Source organism: Phyllobates terribilis, unplaced genomic scaffold (genome assembly GCF_046119375.1).
Source record: "Phyllobates terribilis strain yellow unplaced genomic scaffold, ASM4611937v1 Scaffold_5__5_contigs__length_657084704, whole genome shotgun sequence".
Classification (NCBI taxonomy): Eukaryota; Metazoa; Chordata; class Amphibia; order Anura; family Dendrobatidae; genus Phyllobates; species Phyllobates terribilis.
In genome coordinates, this window is record NW_027362765.1 from 95,564,432 (window position 1) to 95,584,289 (window position 19,858).

Genomic DNA, 19,858 nt, shown 5'->3' on the forward strand with positions numbered 1-19,858 from the left:
TTCGCCGAGTATGCTCGGGCCGAGCTCCGAGTATTTACAGCTGCTCGGTGATATGGTTGAATCACTCCCGTGTGCATGATTTGCGACTGTTTGACAGCTTTATTACATGTAAGGAATGTCTATTTCTTACACATTCCTCACATGTAATAAAACTGTAAAACAGTTGCAAATCATGCACACGGGAGTGATTCAACCATATCACCGAGCAGCTATAAATACTCGGAGCTCGGCCGAGCATACTCGGACAGAACATACTCGCTCAACAGTATTCTCCACTTACCCCTTTCATTAGAACAATTCTTCATATCCTATTCTGACCCCTTTCATCAGAATGATTTCTCATGTCCCACTCTAACCACGGTCATCGCACCAATTCTTCAAATACTTCTCTGATCACTTTCATCACGATTCTTCACATCCTCCTCTGCCCACTTTCATCAGAACAGTTTTTCACATCCTCTGATCCCAGAATTCGAACGATTCTTCAAATCCTCTTCTGACCCCTTTCATCAGAAATATTCTTCACATCCTCCTCTAACCCATTTCATCGGACAGATTTTTCACATCCTTCTCTGATCACTTTCATTGCAAAATTCTTCCCATCATCCTCTGCCTTTTTTCATCAGAGCGATTCTTCACATCCTCCTCTGACCCCTTTTGTAGATGAGTTCTTCACGTTCTCATGATCCCCTGTTTCTGAACACCCCTTTGTCAGTATACTCTGTGCACTATTACACAAGAGAAACCATCAGGTTGTCCGTTTCTGAAATCCTGAATGAAAAGCCACCCACATGAGTGGCAGAGTGTAACGTGACCCATAAGGCCAAAGTAAACGTACTGGAATATTATAGATTTTTTCATTTTTAGACACCTGTACATACAGTGAAGAGCGCCCCCCATGTGTCAGATAAACTACAGGTGACATTAGTCTATTGCACTCATCAATCTTTGTGTTTTTGATATACAACACTGCAAGTAGATAAATAAGATATACTTTTGGCCCCATCTGGGGCAGCATCTTTCTCCCTCATCCCTAAGTGGATCAGGTCACCCCAGAGCCACACATCATAGGCCTTCATAGCCGTAATGAGCCTCCGCATGTGTCATGCTCGCCCTCTGGAGACGGCGGGGACCATCTGGGTGAGACGTATTGATTGCACATAAAACCTTGAGCTGGTAACACTTTAGTTGGATTATCAATTAACTGATTAGAGCACAGGCGACCTTCCCATGTAGCGGCCTCTATAAAATGCCCACAAGTGCCTGTCATATTGGAAAATAACTGTGGTGGCTTAGTAGTGGAGCTTTTAAAAGTAGACAAAGTAAGTACTTTTTTTTTTACCATTTTTTTTCTTGTCATTTTAAACTACATAATATTGCTGTAAATTTCCAAAACACTATTCCCATAAATAAGCCTTATAATACCACCATATCCTATGCTGCTTCCAAACAATGCCAGCAGAATTCTGCCATATATAATATCTAAATCATATGTATCATCCACATAATGCTGCCATATAGTTGAAAACAATAATGCCATATACTGCTCCTATAGCACAACCAGATAATACCCAAATCATATTCAGCATTGAAATATGTTACTGCCATATAGTCTAAAACAATACTGCCACATACTGCCTTCTTATACAACTATTTAGGGCCAAAATGATGCACTGTATCTAAGTAATACCCACATAATGCAGCCATATAGTGCAAAAATATTGTCATTTATGCTCAATTTTAGTATAACCTTATAGTGCCCAAATTATATACACTGTCCAAATTATACCCACGTAATGCATTTCAAAAATTATATCCCTCTTAATACAACCATACAGTGCCCAAATCATATGCAGCATTCAAATACTTCTCGTATAATACGGTCATATAGTCCCAAAATAAATATTGGTATATAAAGCCTTATAGTGCTGAATGCATATGCAGCATCTGCGTAATATAATACTGCCATATACATCCCTCATTATACAATCATTTAATGCCCAAATTATAGTCAGCATCCAAATAATACGCACATAATGCTGCCACAAAACTTATTTGCATGTCTCATAATGCAACCAACCATATACCGTAATATCCAGATGATAGACATAATGCCATATAGTGCAAAAACTATTGTCATATACAGCACATCCTTTATAATACAAGCATATAGTGCCAAATCAGCATCTAAATACACATATAATACTGCCTTATAGTGCAAAAACAATACAACCATATCTAGCTCTTATAATACAACCATCTAGTGTCCTAATAATATGCAGCATCCAAATATTATCCCCAAAATACTGCCATATAGACTCAAAACAATACTGCCATATTCAGCCGTCATAAGCTCGCCATATAGTGTCCAAATTGTATGTAGCATTCAAATAATACTGCAGATGAATTCCCATATTATATTACCACACACTGCAAAAAAACTACTAGAATTACTATGGGCTAGTAAACGGGGGCCCTAGAGATTGCTTAGTTTTCCACCCCTGAAATCAAGCTACAGTATCTTGAGTTTGTACGTCTGTTTAGATCCCTGCTTGCTTGATTAATTCTCATTCCGTGCATCAGCCCTAAAAGCAGATTTTCCAAACGAAATTAAAAAAAAAAGCCCCTACAGTGCACAATAAAAAAATCTGAAAACCGTTTTTAAATTTCTTATTTCTAGACTGCGATATGATCAATGGAAGCTGCAGATCTAAAGCCTGAGGCTGCACTACTGAAAGATTCTAATGTCCCCTTCTGATTTCTGTTGAGTTGTCATGGAGACCATATTTGAAAACTTTCAATCCACACAACTTCTCCGTGACCGAGATTCTGATGACATGTCCCCTACTGATTCTTTCAGTAGTGCAGCCTCAGGCTTTGGGGCCTGTAACTTCAAGTGATTGTATCTCAGCCTAGAAATAAGATATTAAGATTCTGTTTTCACATTTTTTTTTACATTTACAGTAAAGACCTTTTTAAGGTATTCTAGGTCAAGTTCAGATATGCAGAGTCAGTCACATAGTGCATCGGGAACATGACACCCAGCTCGGAGGTGGCCGGCAGTGGGTGTTGGTTGCGGCTGCCCTGGGGGAATCTAATGTCTCAGTGATGGAGGTTGCGTTCTTGCTTTCCTCTGTGGTCTTGGCTATCGCCCTTCTTTGATTCCTCCAGTCATTGCTAATTGAATTTCTGTTTTTCTCGAGCTTCGGCCTTTTCCTGCTGCTTGTTCCTGATTTGCAGATTAGATTCTTCCCTTCACGGTTATGAGACTGAGAGGAGATTTACCAAAATTAGAGGCAGGTAGGAATGAGTAGTGCTTCTCATTAGGAGGCGGCACACCTCACCGGTCACAGGGATATTAGACTCTGTGCCATGCTGTGACCATGTATGGGCTCTTAAAGTGCTCATGACGCCTTTACCAAAGAGTAGCTACAGTGAAAGTGTTAACTCCTTCCCGCCACAGCAAGTTTTCATTTTTGCGCTTTTGTTTTTTCCTCCTTTTTTTTTTGTTTTTCCATCATTATAGCCTTATAATGAGGGCTTTTTTTTTTCGCGGGTCAAGTTGTAGCTTTGAATGCCACCATTCGCTTTGCCATATAATATACTGAAAGAAGACTGGGAACAAAATTCCAAGTGAGTTGAAGTTGAAAAATAAAAAAAATTACGCTATTATCTTTCAGGCCTTTTTTTATTACCTCACCCTTTTGCCTTTCAGGCTTTTTTTTTTTATTATTACCTCACCCTTTTGTCTGGGTGGCACAACCCCATGTGGAGTCGTAATGGTGGCCATCTTGGCTGGCACCCAGCTTCCCTGGAGGGCACTGCCCTAATTGAAGCTGGCACCCAGCTTCCCTGGAGGGCACTGCCCTAATTGAAGCTGGCATTAACCCCTAATACCTTGTCTTGTAGGGCACCAGTGATTTCTGCGTGGCACCTGACAAATTCATCATGAACATGACTCAAGATCAAATCAGTGCAGGTAACGTCTGCCTCCTGGGCGGCCATAGATGGTTGCAAGGATGTCTCACCCATGATACCCATATATTGTCTCTTTGCAGAAGTCGTCCATTATTACTTGTACTGCAGCCAAAGTCTGAAGAATCCCTTCCAGCAGGTACGACCTTGGACGGTACGTTACTATACAGCTGCCCAAACCTTGCACTTACTGATCCCTTTTTCCAGGCCCTGAACGTCTTCCAGAAGTCTCTGACCACCATGCAGATCCAGATACAAGGTTTACTTCAGTTTGCCGTGCCCATATTTCCTACTGCCCAGGTAAGATTGACTCTCTTATCATGGGGTTTCTTCCTCCTGGTGGAGGCCTTGTTTGCATATTTCATATTGCATATCGAAAACTGCTTCCTTATGAGAACCAGTTCCACCCCAGAAGAATGATTTTGTGAAGACTGATGATGATCTTTTTAGCTGCATAATTCGTAATTCTGACTGTGTGTCACTACTAGGGGGAGCTAATGGATACTTCTAGTAATAGAAGCTCTATAAATGTACACTGTGTGCAGAATTATTAGGCAAATGAGTATTTTGATCACATGATACTTTTTATACATGTTGTCCTACTCCAAGCTGCATAGGCTTGAGAGCCAACTACCAATTAAGTAAATCTGGTGATGTGCATCTCTGTAATGAGGAGAGGTGTTGACTAATGACATCAACACCCTATATAAGGTGTGCTTAATTATTCGGCAACTTCCTTTCCTTTGGCAAAATGGGTCAGAAGAGAGATTTGACAGGCTCTGAAAAGTCCAAAATTGTGAGATGTCTTGCAGAGGTATGCAGCAGTCTTGAAATTTCCAAACTTTTGAAGCGTGATCACCGAACAATCAAGCGTTTCATGGCAAATGGCCAACAGAAGCGTGTTGGCCAAAAAAGGCGCAAAATAACTGCCCATGAATTGAGGAAAATCAAGCGTGAAGCTGCCAAGATGCCATTCGCCACCAGTTTTGCCATATTTTAGAGCTGCAACGTTACTGGAGTATCAAAAAGCACAAGGTGTGCGATACTGAGGGACATGGCCAAGGTAAGGAAGGCTGAAAAACGACCACCTATGAACAAGAAACCTAAGATAAAATGTCAAGAGTGGGCCAAGAAATATCTTAAGACTGATTTTTCAAAGGTTTTATGGACTGATGAAATGAGAGTGACTCTTGATGGGCCAGATGGATGGGCCAGAGGCTGGATCTATAAAGGGCAGAGAGCTCCACTCCGACGCCAGCAAGGTGGAGGTGGGTTACTGGTATGGTCTGGTATCATCAAAGATGAACTTGTGGGACTTTTTCGGGTTGAGGATGGAGTGAAGCTCAACTCCCAGACCTACTGCCAGTTTCTGTAAGACAACTTCTTCAAGCAGTGGTACAGGAAGAAGTCAGTATCGTTCAAGAAAAACATGATTTTCATGCAGGACAATGCTCCATCACATGCATCCAACTACTCCACAGCGTGGCTGACCAAAAAGAAGAAAAAAATAATGACATGGCCCCCTTGTTCACCTGATCTGAACCCCATAGAGAACCTGTGGTCCATCATAAAATGTGAGATCTACAGGGAGGGAAAACAGTACACCTCTCTTAACAGTGTCTGGGAGGCTATGGTGGCTGCTGCACGCAATGTTGATCGAAAACAGATCAAGCAACTGACAGAATCTATGGATGGAAGGCTGTTGAGTGTCATCATAAAGAAAGGTGGCTATATTGATCACTAATTTTTTTGGTTTTTGTTTTTGCATGTCAACAATGTTTTTTTCTAAATTTTGTGCACGGATATTGGTTTACCTGGTGAAAATAAACAAGTGAGATGGGATTATATTTGTTTTTTATTAAGTTGCCTAATAATTCTGCACAGTAATAGTTACCTGCACAAAAAGATATCCTCCTAAGATAGCCAAATCTAAAAAAACCCACTCCAACTTCCAAAAATATTAAGCTTGGATATTTGAGTCTTTTGGGTTGATTGAGAACATAGTTGTTGATCAATCTATATATATAATTGTCTTATCCCGTCTGTCTGTCCAGGAAATCCCGCGTCGCTCACTGGTCCGGCCGCGGCCAATCAGCGACGCGGGATTTCTGAAAAAAGATGGCGGCCGTTAGCGGCTCATCTGCCGGACGGAGGTCAGCGGCGATGCAGCAGAACTACCCCGACCGGCGGCGCCGCTGACCTCCATGCGGCTAACGTCAGGAGATCAGCGGCTAGGACCGCTGATCTCCCGACAGCAAGTGTGAACGGAGGACCGGGGAGCGGCGCCGCCGGTCGGGATGCTTCTGCTGCGAGCAGCCACTCATCTCCCAGCTGCTCGCAGCGGAAGTACCCGCACAGGCAGCGCCGCTCCCCGGTCCTCGCTAATAGGACGCTGATTGGTCACAGCCGCCGGACGCGACCAATCAGCGATATGGACAGCAAATTTAAACGCCGCTCTGCTGATTGGTCGCGGCCGCCGCCCGCGTCCAATCAGCGATTTGGGCGCCAAATTTAAACTCGCTCTCCAGTACTCACTAACACGGTTCGCTGATTGGTCCAATCAGCGATATGGGCGGCAAATTTAAACAACGCTCTGCTGATTGGTCGCGGCCGCCGGCCGCGAACAATCAGCATTATTGGCGCCAAATTTAAACACCGTTTTGCTGTAGGGTCGCAGTTGCGACTAATCAGCGATTTTATCGCCAAATTTAAACAAGCTCTCCGATCCTCACTAACACAGTTCGCTGATTGGTCGCGGCTGCCACCCGCGACCAATCACCGATATTGCCGCCAAATTTAAACACCGTTTTGCTGATTGGTAGCGGTTGCCGGCCGCGACCAATCAGCGATTTTGGCGCCAAATTTCAACAATGTTCTGCTGATTGCGCCCGGTCGGCCGCATACATATTCTTGAATACCCGATGCGTTAGAATCGGGCCACCATCTAGTAATAAAAATAATCCTCTAAAATACCACTTGCCTAATAATTCTGCACACAGTGTATATGAATGAGGGCTCCTTCTTTAGGCTACTATAGGATATTGCCATTTATGTTGTGCCCGCAAACACCAGGCAAAATTGCTCTGTACCCGGACCCCTTTCACCATGAGTCCTCCAGCGTATTTGCCTAACCAGTTTTCACAAAACCTTCGATATCCGTGTGTTCTCTGGAACAGTAATGAATCCTTCCTCATCGCAGCCAATTTTCGTTTTTGCGCTTTCATTTTTTTCCTCCCTTTCTTTCAATAGTCATAACTTTTATATTTTCCTGTCGACACAGACATTTGAGGGCTGGTTTTTATTGCCTTACGAGTTGTAGTTTTAAATGACATAATTAATTTTACCATATAATGTACTGGAAAATGGGGGAATCTAAACACAATTCCACCATTGTTTTTTGTGTTTTACTTTTACAGCGTTCATTGGGCAATAAAAAAGTAACCTGATAACATGATTCTCCTGATCAGTAGGATTGCAGTGATATTAAAAAAAGATATATTAAATTTAAATATATACAGTACAGACCAAAAGTTTGGACACACCTTCTCATTTAAAGATTTTTCTGTATTTTCATGACTATGAAAATTTTACATTCACACTGAAGGCATCAAAACTATGAATTAACACATGTGGAATTATATACTTAACAAAAAAGTGTGAAACAACTGAAAATATGTCTTATATTCTAGGTTCTTCAAAGTAGCCACCTTTTGCTTTGATGACTGCTTTGCACACTCTTGGTATTCTCTTGATGAGCTTCAAGAGGTAGTCACCGGAAATGGTTTTCACTTCACAGGTGTGCCCGGTCAGGTTTAATAAGTGGGATTTCTTGCCTTATAAATGGGGTTGGGACCATCAGTTGTGTTGTGCAGAAGTCTGGTGGATACACAGCTGATAGTCCTACTGAATAGACTGTTAGAATTTGTATTATGGCAAGAAAAAAGCAGCTAAGTAAAGAAAAACGAGTGGCCTTCATTACTTTAAGAAATGAAGGTCAGTCAGTCCGAAAAATTGGGCAAACTTTGAAAGTGTCCCCAAGTGCAGTTGCAAAAACCATCAAGCGCTACAAAGAAACTGGCTCACATGAGGACCGCCCTAGGAAAGGAAGACCAAGAGTCACCTCTGCTTCTGAGGATAAGTTTATCCGAATCACCAGCCTCAGAAATCGCAGGTTAACAGCAGCTCAGATTAGAGACCAGGTCAATGCCACACACAGTTCTAGCAGCAGACACATCTCTTCAACAACTGTTAAGAGGAGACTTTGTGCAGCAGGCCTTCATGATAAAATAGCTGCTAGGAAACCACTCTAGGACAGGCAACAAGCAGAAGAGACTTGTTTGGGCTAAAGAACACAATGAATGGGCATTAGACCAGTGGAAATCTGTGCTTTGGTCTGATGAGTCCAAATTTGAGATCTTTGGTTCCAACCACCATGTCTTTGTGCGACGCAGAAAAGGTGAACGGATGGACTCTACATGCCTGGTTCTCACCGTGAAGCATGGAGGAGGAGGTGTGATGGTGTGGGGGTGCTTTGCTGGTGACACTGTTGGGGATTTATTCAAAATTGAAGGCATACTGAACCAGCATGGCTACCACAGAATTTTGCAGCGGCATGCTATTCCATCCGGTTTGCGTTTAGTTGGACCATGATTTATTTTTCAACAGGACAATGACCCCAAACACACCTCCAGGCTGTGTAAGGGCTATGGGACCAAGAAGGAGAGTGATGGGGTGCTACGCCAGATGACCTGGCCTCCACAGTCACCAGACCTGAACCCAATCGAGATGGTTTAGGGTGAGCTGGACCGCAGAGTGAAGGCAAAAGGGCCAACAAGTGCTAAGCATCTCTGAGAACTCCTTCAAGATTGTTGGAAGACCATTTCCGGTGACTACCTCTTGAAGCTCATCAAGAGAATGCCAAGAGTGTGCAAAGCAGTCATCAAAGAAAAAGGTGGCTACTTTGAAGAACCTAGAATATAAGACATATTTTCAGTTGTTTCACACTTTTTTTGTTAAGTATATAATTCCACATGTGTTAATTCATAGTTTTGATGCCTTCAGTGTGAATGTACAATTTTCAAAGTCATGAAAATACAGAAAAATCTTTAAATGAGAAGGTGTGTCCAAACGTTTGGTCTGTACTGTACATTACATACAGTTAGGTCCATATATATTTGGACAGAGACAACATTTTTCTAATTTTGGTTTTAGACATTACTACAATGAATTTTAAACAAAACAATTCAGATGCAGTTGAAGTTCAGACTTTCAGCTTTCATTTGAGGGTATCCACATTAAAATTGGATGAAGGGTTTTGGAGTTTCAGCTCCTTAACATGTGCCACCCTGTTTTTAAAGGGACCAAAAGTAATTGGACAATTGACTCCAAGGCTATTTCCTGGACAGGTGTGGGCAATCCCTTCGTTAGGTCATTCTCAATTAAGCAGATAAAAGGCCTGGAGTTGATTTGAGGTGTGGTGCTTGCATTTGGAAGGTTTTGCTGTGAAGTAAACATGCGGTCAAAGGAGCTCTCCATGCAGGTGAAACAAGCCATCCTTAAGCTGCAAAAACAGAAAAAACCCATCCGAGAAATTGCTACAATATTAGGAGTGGCAAAATCTACAGTTTGGTACATCCTGAGAAAGAAAGAAAGCACTGGTGAACTCATCAATGCAAAAAGACCTGGGTGTCCACGGAAGACAACAGTGGTGGATGATCGCAGAATAATCTCCATGGTGAAGCGAAACCCCTTCACAACAGCCAACCAAGTGAACAACACTCTCCAGGAGGTAGGCGTATCAATATCCAAATCTACCATAAAGAGAAGACTGCATGAAAGTAAATACAGAGGGTTCACTGCACGGTGCAAGCCACTCATAAGCATCAAGAATAAAAAGGCTAGACTGGACTTTGCTAAAAAACATCTAAAAAAGCCAGCACAGTTCTGGAAGAACATTCTTTGGACAGATGAAACCAAGATCAATCTCTACCAGAATGATGGAAAGAGAAAAGTATGGCGTAGGCATGGTACAGCTCATGATCCAAAGCATACCACATCATCTGTAAAACACGGCGAGGCAGTGTGATGGCTTGGGCATGCATGGCTGCCAGTGGCACTGGGTCACTAGTGTTTATTGATGATGTGACACAGGACAGAAGCAGCTGAATGAATTCTGATGTATTCAGAGCCATACTGTGTGCTCAGATCCAGCCAAATGCAGCCAAACTGATTGGTCGTCGTTTCATACTACAGATGGACAATGACCCAAAACATAAAGCCAAAGCAACCCAGGAGTTTATTAAAGAAAAGAAGTGGAATATTCTTGAATGGCCAAGTCAGTCACCTGATCTCAACCCAATTGAGCATGCATTTCACTTGTTAAAGACTAAACTTCAGACAGAAAGGCCCACAAACAAACCGCAACTGAAACCCACCGCAGTGAAGGCCTGACAGAGCAATGAAAAAGGAGGAAACACAGCGTCTGGTGATGTCCATGAGTTCAAGACTTCAGGCAGTCATTGCCAACAAAGGGTTTTCAACCAAGTACTAGAAATTAACATTTTGTTTACAATTATTTAATCTGTCCAATTACTTTTGGTCCCTTTAAAAACAGGGTGGCACATGTTAAGGAGCTGAAACTCCTAAACCCTTCATCCAATTTTAATGTGGATACCCTCAAATGAAAGCTGAAAGTCTGAACTTCAACTGCATCTGAATTGTTTTGTTTAAAATTCATTGTGGTAATGTCTAGAACCAAAATTAGAAAAATGTTGTCTCTGTCCAAATATATATGGACCTAACTGTACATACACATATATATACACAGCAATTAGAGCTCAGCTCCAGTCTCTGCAGTTAGGGGCAGGTGCTGGGTGTATAGCACAGACAATATCTGCCAGCTCCTGAGCCTGCTCTGTGCATGCGAACCAGTGTACTCTTGTGTCCTGCGTCTGGTAGGGGTTAAAGGCCTGTCCTTACAGGGGTAGTACCCTTTCCACAGATCCGAGTGGCAGGGCTCCCATTAAGAACAGATATCAATGAATTGGCGAATGAGCATGCGCACTACTACTCCACTCAAGTCTATAGACCTGCCAGAGACTGCCGAGTACAGGGCATGATGTTTCCGTGATCGGTGGGTTCTCCAACCCCCAGTCATCAGCAAGTTCTCCCATAGCCTGTGGCAGGTGATGACTTGTAATCTCGGTACAACCCTTAGTGATTTCCGGACCCTCACTGATCAGCTCGTTGAAGGTGCATGAATGGTATGCACTGAAGTGCCATTGTAAACTATGAAAGACCCCTTCATTGTACTGATTGGCAGGGGTCCCAAAGGTTAGACCCCTTCGGATAAAACATTGATGGCTGTTGTCCTGGAGAACCCCTAAATGATACAGTTTTGCCTGCTTTGAAAGCAGATTTATGCCATATGTTGCCTTGAGATGACATATTTAAAAGTTTTCTGCTAATGTTTTTAATAAATATTCCGCATTTTTGGACTGTAGGACGCACCTTACTATAGGAGACACCCCAGGTTTAGACAGGAGAAAATAGGAAAAAACAATTAAAATTTTCTTGGAGGTGTAAATCTAACTAGTTTTAATGCAGTAAGGTGGAATAGGGAGATAATAGATCGGTTTTTATTATCTCTGCAGCATGTGTATTACACACATATAGCTTTACAGTACACACATATACACGACAACACTGCTGCTTGCACAGTACATGCACACTCAGCTCCGCTACAGGCGCGCACACGCATACCCAGCTCCGCTACAGGCGCGCACACGCATACCCAGCTCCGCTACAGGCGCGCACACGCATACCCAGCTCCGCTACAGGCGCGCACACGCATACCCAGCTCCGCTACAGGCGCGCACACGCATACCCAGCTCCGCTACAGGCGCGCACACGCATACCCAGCTCCGCTACAGGCGCGCACACGCATACCCAGCTCCGCTACAGGCGCGCACACGCATACCCAGCTCCGCTACAGGCGCGCACACGCATACCCAGCTCCGCTACAGGCGCGCACACGCATACCCAGCTCCGCTACAGGCGCGCACACGCATACCCAGCTCCGCTACAGGCGCGCACACGCATACCCAGCTCCGCTACAGGCGCGCACACGCATACCCAGCTCCGCTACAGGCGCGCACACGCATACCCAGCTCCGCTACAGGCGCGCACACGCATATCCAGCTCCGCTACAGGCGCGCACACGCATACCCAGCTCCGCTACAGGAGCGCACACGCATACCCAGCTCCGCTACAGGCGCGCACACGCATATCCAGCTCCGCTACAGGCGCGCACACGCATACCCAGCTCCACTGCACATACAATGTATACATTACCACATTTTGAAGTTCCTTTCAGGCATATGACTGATCACATGAAAGGTCTGTCAGCTGGTCAGGACCTGCAGCATCTGTGCAGGTTTAGTGGTGGGCATGTCCTGGTAGACCAGTTAGATGGATTAGTGTTGGGCCGGAGGGCAGAGAGCTTAGTTTGCACAGGACGCTGTCAGAGAACCTCCGGAGTGAAAGACCCCAACACTTTTTTTTAAGCCAAGATTTCTTGCTAAAATGTGTCTTCTAGTGAAACAAATGTGGTATACAGCACAATAGCCTTCTGTGCCGTGACACCGCCGGGGGTTGTTACACGTGACAGTGCATAAGTTTATCAGTAATGCATCTACTGAATACCGTTCTGTGCAATCATCCTGTATTGTTGTACCCGCATTAACCACTGTATATTTGCATGAAACTAAACTTATAATTCCTGACTTGATCCAGAAAAAAACCCACCTTGCCATTTCTCCTTCTTCTTCCAGAAAGATCTGCAGGGCATCCAGCTGCTTCTGAACACATCTGAGTCCAATCTGCACCAGCTTACTGCTCTGCTGGACTGCCGGGGACTGCACAAGGTACGGGGTGGGGGAGCGTCATTATCACAAATGCATCAGTTTTGTAAAACTCTGTGACTTCCAATAATCCGGAATATCTGCTAATCTGGCAATTTTGTGTCTCACTCTCAGGATTATTTGGAAGCTCTTATTGGCATCTGCTATGACGGGGTTGAAGGACTTCTTTATCTCGGCCTCTTCTCACTCCTGGCAGCATTTGCTTTCACCGCCATGGTATGTGCCGTGCCACAAGCCTGGAAACATTTGGTCGCAAGGTGAGCTTTAGAATTGACTGTACGTAACGTAATGTATTCCCTCTTATAGGCGTATACAGAATATGGGCGCTGTTAATAGCAGACTGTATACCACCAAAGGCACAGGATATGCAGGACTGGACCACAGAGCTTGCAATCTGTTATCATTGCAGTCGCATAGACTTTCTTTGCCACAAATAATAGTGCGGTGACGATGGCACCCGAGGGGCATGCGATTTATATCCGTAATAATCCAGTATGTTTGCATTTTAGGGACAGAGATTACAACGACATTGACGAGGCAGATCCCTTTAACCCTCAGGCCCGTCGTATAGCGGTGCACAACCCCAACCGGGCGCAGCTGAGGAGCTTCTGCAGTTACAGCAGCAGCCTGGGCAGCCAGGCCAGTCTACACCCGCCGGGCCAAACCGTCTCCAATGCACCCGTTGCAGAATACATGTAAGTAGATGATTGCAAAAGGTACAGTCAATGTAGCAACCTTGGGTGCAGAGTGCCAGAGGGAAGCTTTGCTCAGGGTGCATGCATACATACATACATACATGCATGCATGCATGCATGCATCATTAATCCCCCCCGAACAATCAGTTATCGAACCTAGGAAGTGTTCAGTCCCTCTGCAGTGCCACCAGTGGAGAGATACAGCATTGCACTGCTCATACTGAAATTCATGGGCAGTCTTTGTGGTGCCCAGAAAGGCCGGGTCCTCAAGAGCAAGTGACAATCTTTCTGCTAACTGTGCTTCCTTGTCAATAGCTGAGGGTCTTAAGGGTTTGTACCCCCAACTATTAAAGGGGATTTCCAGTTTTGAAAAACTCCTCGGCTGCAGTTTGTTTAAAAAAAAAAAAACTGCCTTACTCACCCTTCCTAGGTCCAGCACTGCGTGTCCACCGCTGCTCCCAGTGTCTGTTATTGATGTTGTATTGACCGTGCTGCAGCCAATCACTGAGCTCAGCAGGTCTGCACGAACCACTAAGCTTACTGAATAGCTGCAGATGGTAATAGACAACAGAATCAGTGGAGGAAACTTAATGCAGAATCTGGGGATGATGAGTAAAGCACATGTTTTACAAAAGAATTGCACCCGGGGGACGGGGTTTTCTGAAACCGAGAAATCCCTGTAACGCGTTACATGTAATAGGGGATTTAAACACTGACATAAATGTACTGATTGCTCCTTAGTTTACACTTTCTGCGTGACTTAACCCACGTTTCTTCTGTTCTTTCTTAAAGGAACCAGGCAGCTCTCTTTGGTGGTAATCCCCGCTATGAGAACGTTCCACTGATTGGAAGAGGATCGCCCCCACCCACGGTACGCTGGGCCTCCGAATCCAAATCCTTCTTATAGCCGAATGCAAAAAAATTGCTCATTAGAAGCAATACAAGACAGCTGAGACTTGACTGTCATAGCCCTTTAATTAAATATCCTGACCATGGCAGAAGGGCTTGTTGGCGCCTCCTCTTGGCACTTAGACAGTCAATGCCACTGCAATATTTGCAACAGACAGACTTATCTTTTAGGTCATAGCTGCTCTGTGACTTTTTATAGCGCTACTGATGATTTTAACTATTTTTCTATAGCTGCAGTATAAAGCAAGACTGCAACTGCCACTTAATAGTTAAAATCAGTCAGTAACGCTACAAAAAGTCAGTGTAGCCCAAGTCTAATTATGATCAAGAAAATATGGCTGCTTCCTACCAAAATATATAGCCTTTCTTGTCCATGGGCTAATGTGGTATTGCAGCAAAGCCAAATTCATGTAAACAGGCTTGTGCCGCAATACTACTCATAACCTAAAACAAGCGTGGCGCTATTTTCCAGGAAAGAAGCAGACCTGTCCTTCTGATCTCATATAATCCCCTTTAAGTTGTATTTATTTTTTGTAACCCCTCAGATTTTGATTTTGTGTTGGGACCCCATATTTGGGATCATTTCGACAATAAGCAATAATCGGGTAGTGATAAAGCAATAACAGCTCAGTGGCCAAACTATGTAGGAGTCGAAGAAACATGGTGCCAATATCATTAGGTGACAGTTACAGTATCATCCTGTAACTGCCTGCCTGCATGTGTGTCAAATGAGCCTCCCCTCCCCACCCCTCATGGCTCTAGTGGATCCCATGCGTCATATTAAACAGACTATTCTACTCTACAGTGAAGAGTAAAGAGCAGATGAAGAAAACAGGCAGGAGAGACACAGAAATATCAAATTGAGCTTTCTAATAAGTCTTTTACCTCATCCAGAGCTGGATTCACTTCTACGATGCTCAGTACTGCCATATAATTTTCTCCATGCTACTGCTGTTTCTATGACTGCTAAGGAATGAAGAGCAGGACTCCCTTTTTGTGTACTGTGTATTGGAGCTACTTTCCACCCACCAGCTCACAGTCGATTGCAAATTAAAAGATAGGATGAAAACTGCAGAACACAAATAGTCTAATCGTGTTATTTTTCATGCACACAGGACAACTTATTTTTAAAAGTTACTTAAAATTTTAGTTAACTTTTAAGCTGGCCATACCCTTCAGGTAGTTGTGAGCCAAACACTTGTTCTGCTGAGAGCTATTGCTCCTGATTTTCCCCAAAGACATACACATTTTGCCATTCTGAGTGGGAACATGGAAAAACTGGTGCCTGACACTTCTGGCCGCAGCTTTTCTCCCCTCAGACCGAAAGGATCAGGCATGTTCAAACTGCCTGATCTGTCTTTTTTTTTTTTTTTCTCACTCCAACATCTACCATTCAGGAAAAGTCCGAGTACATTGGTCTCATTAAAGGAGGTATAGAGTAAGTAGTAGGGTTTAAAGAGATATCACACCTTCTTATTATAAAATCTGATTACTACAGCAGTGACAGTAGGAGGAATGTGTTTGAGCACTGCTAAGCCTGGCCTTAGTACAACTATTCATCAGGATTCCCCCATAGAAACTCACATTTGGCCATTCTGAATGGGAAGATTGAAATAAGCCGCTGCCAGATACCTCTGGCATCAGCTTTTCTCACCTAAGAATAAACGGATCGGACATGTTGAAACCAAAGTGCCTGATCCTTCTTTTTCCCCTGCCATCTGTCAGAGTACATTGGTCTCAGTAAAAAAAAGGTATAGAGTAATAAGTAAGGTTTATCGTGATAGGAGGATGAATGTGGTTTAGTTTTGCCTAGCCGGCCTTTGGTTCAGTTCAGACTAGTGGCTATGGATGTGCCTCCTGACAATCTAGCAACTAGTCTGTCTCCAATTCATAGACCGACCCTGTGGAGCAGCATGGCTGCTATCACATGACACTCCACATCGCAGCCAGCATTAGTGATCAGATTTTTCAGAAAACATATGTAGGTGAATAACCCCTTTAAGCCACCAAAATAATTGCGTTTAAGCATGGATGTGTAATGTAGGTGCCAAGTATTCTTTTTAAAAGGCCTTTTATTAAAATACTGGATTTTTTTGATAATTTTGCTCACCGCTCACACTTTTATATTCCTCCCGCTAATCCATCTTTTGTTTTTGCATGCTTGTTTTGGAGCTTTATAATGTTAAAAAAAAACGTAAGTTTTATCACTTTCTGTAACGTGAATCTGTCCCTTCACTCCCCCGTCTCCCCATCCACCCCCTTCAATCTCATAATAGAGTTCCCCTAAGAGAAATAGATATTTAAGGGGCACTATATAACAGTCTTTACTGATGGGAACCCAGTGCCAGCATTTTTTTTGTATACACTGCTCCAAATCGAGATACATAGTTATATTCTGTCTGCCTGTGGCTGCCACTAGGGGGAGCTCACTCCATATACACCTATACAGTTCTGTGGGAGCAGTAGGAAGTAGTAGCAGCAGCTCGTCCTAGTGGAGTCTTTGCAGAAAATTACCTGAATTTTCTGGGAGATCCCCAAACAAGTATGCTTCGATATACACCTGTACATCTAGCAGATGAATGGTTCTACATAGGGCTGCACCCTTGATTTGCTGAAGATGATTACTGAGCGCTTTCTGTGGCCTCGGGTGATTTCTCGGCCCCAACCGTGCAGCAGAAGCTTCTACACAAAGGACTTCCTTCCCATCGCCTCCTGTTCATTAGCCGCTCCATTAAATATATAGGACATTTAAGTGCTGTGGTTTTCCCAGGGTTAGAGACAGAATTACACAGCTAAGTAGCATGTAGTGTACCAAGGTCTAAAGCCCAAACCAATCATCCCCCTCCCCCATACTGTGGTGCGTTAATATATAATTAGGCCGGAGATGAGTCTAGTGTAATAAGGAGGGAGACTACTCCGCCATCATTACACCAGCAGGAATGTCTTAGCTTTCAATGGTGAAGCGCTGGTATTGGAAGCAGGGATGTCATGGTGTGACTCGCATCTTCTCATAGACTATTGATGCACATCACACAATATATCATTGATTACAAGTCCCTGCCACCATATGTCTTGATTTAAGTTAGCTCTTTCATTAGCAGTTATGTACCCACCCTAGAGGCGTGGCACTCAAACATTAGACTGGGAGAGGGCCTGGCACTAAACTGCTTCCCCTGCTTGCTGTGAGCCACCCCTAGGTGGAGCTCAGGAAAATTTTTCTTTTCCTGGTTTCTATGAGCCACCACTAGGAGGAGCTCACTAAAAGGTTTCTCCAGCTTGCTGTGAGCCACCCCTAGGTGGAGCTCACAAAAATTCTTCTTTTCCTGGTTTCTGTGAGCCCACCACTAGGGGGAGATCACTAAACTGCTTCCCCTGCTTTCTTTGAGCCATCCCTAGGTGGAGCTCACAAAAATTCTTCTTTTCCTGGTTTCAGTGAGCCACCACTAGGGGGAGCTGACTAAAATGCTTCTCCAGCTTGCTGTGAGCCACCCCTAGGTGTGGAACTCACTAAATTACTTTTCCTGCTTGCTGTGAGCCGCCACTAGGGGAAACTCACAGAATTACTTCCTCTGCTTACTGTGAGCTACCACTAGGGGGAGCTCACAGAATTACTTCCCCTGCTTGCTGTGAGCTACCACTAGGGGGGAGCTCACAGAATTACTTCCCTTGCTTGCTGTGAGCTACCACTAGGGGGAGCTCACAGAATTACTTCCCCTGCTTGCTGTGAGCTACCACTAGGGGGGAGCTCACAGAATTACTTCCCCTGCTTGCTGTGAGCCACCACTAGGGGGAGCTCACAGAATTACTTCCTCTGCTTGCTGTGAGCCACCACTAGAGGGAGCTCACAGAACTACTTCCCCTGCTTGCTGTGAGCCACCACTAGGGGGAGCTCACAGAATTACTTCCTCTGCTTGCTGTGAGCCACCACTAGAGGGAGCTCACAGAATTACTTCCCCTGCTTGCTGTGAGCTACCACTAGAGGGGCGCTCACAGAATTACTTCCCCTGCTTGCTGTGAGCTACCACTAGAGGGGCGCACACAGAATTACTTCCCCTGCTTGCTGTGAGCCACCACTAGGGGGGAGCTCACAGAATTACTTCCCCTGTTTGCTGTGAGTCACCTCTAGAGGAGCACAAAGAACTGCTTCCTCTGCTTGCTGTGAACCACCACTGGGGGGAACTCACGGAACTGCTTTTCCTCCTTGCTGTGAGCCACCACTAGGGGGAGCGCACTGCATACAGATATATAGATTTCTCCCATTTGATACTAGCTCCCTAAGCAGAGAGCTCCCCCTGGTGGTAGCCGAATTCAGAGATAATTAGATTAATTAGGTATAGTGGATTTGGTAAGGTTCTTGGTGGGGGTTTGGGCCCTATTTTGAGTTTGATTTCTGTCCCTCTCATATCTCAAGAATCATTACTCTCTCATGGTCTCTGTATATGCTCCCCTGTCGCTGTATATGTGTCAGTATGTCATATCTTGATTTCACCTGATTCTGATTCAATTTTTTTTCTAGTATTCTCCCAGTATGAGGGCCACCTATCTCTCCGTCAGTGAGGAGCCATCCAGTATTTATGGCAATGAGTATCCAGCTTAGACCCACTTTTCTGCCACTGTCTGCGGATGCCTCTCCTCCTGCCAAGATGTACCGGAAAAAGACAGTTATCAGAAATGCTTGGCTGATAAAGGAGAGTAATAGCACACAGAGCTACCGGACTAGAGGAAAACCCTCTCCTGCAGAGGAAAAATGGGACTGGACTACGGCCATCGGCACGAAGAGAAATGCCATATAACAATTTTAAGCTTGAAATTGGGGTGTAGAATCTTTTGGAAGGGTAAAGGGAGACTACACCTTTGCAATCTCTCAGATATTGGCCCAGAGAATACGAGAATAGTAATACTACAACTCCTTGTAGGTTTGTAAATCCACCTTTCCCTAAAGTAGTTATTAAAAAGTGGTTGGACTCTTTGGTTCCATCTGCTGGCCAACTTGTGTAACAGCCATTTGAACTTTTTTTTTTTTTCTATTAAATCTAAGTTCATATCAGTATTGCAGGGGCTCAGGAAACCCCAAACTGATGTACCCTAAAACATATGAATGCATTAAACTGTGTTTTCTATGTACATGATCATCACCCACTGGGTTTTTACTATATCCGCTGATATGTGTGTATAGACTGATCTATGGTGACTACTTGTATTGTTTTTACTTGTTTAAAAAAAATGTTGCCCAATTTTTTGGGGCACTTGCTTTATTTTTTATTACATGTAACTTGTCTTTCTTCCAGCCCCTGGAAATAAACTGCTTAAGGACAGAATATAATTTTGTCTGTGGTTATTTAATGGCATGATAGGGGT

At 44.0% G+C, this 19,858-nt stretch overlaps 1 protein-coding gene across 4 annotated transcripts in view; it reads left to right on the forward strand.

Moving 5' to 3' along the window:
* TTYH2 (tweety family member 2) overlaps nucleotides 1-19,823 on the forward strand; it is a 94,719-nt gene extending 74,896 nt beyond the window's left edge. For all 4 annotated transcript variants that reach the window (XM_073682552.1, XM_073682553.1, XM_073682555.1 and 1 more), the window contains 8 exons: nucleotides 3,910-3,979; nucleotides 4,059-4,114; nucleotides 4,183-4,275; nucleotides 12,807-12,899; nucleotides 13,011-13,153; nucleotides 13,406-13,591; nucleotides 14,384-14,462; nucleotides 19,017-19,823. In XM_073682552.1, coding sequence (XP_073538653.1) covers nucleotides 3,910-3,979; nucleotides 4,059-4,114; nucleotides 4,183-4,275; nucleotides 12,807-12,899; nucleotides 13,011-13,153; nucleotides 13,406-13,591; nucleotides 14,384-14,462; nucleotides 19,017-19,097 — 801 coding nt within the window. In that variant the 3' untranslated portion in view covers nucleotides 19,098-19,823. The remainder of the gene's footprint in view (nucleotides 1-3,909; nucleotides 3,980-4,058; nucleotides 4,115-4,182; nucleotides 4,276-12,806; nucleotides 12,900-13,010; nucleotides 13,154-13,405; nucleotides 13,592-14,383; nucleotides 14,463-19,016) is intronic.
* The last annotated feature ends 35 nt before the right edge of the window (nucleotides 19,824-19,858 follow it).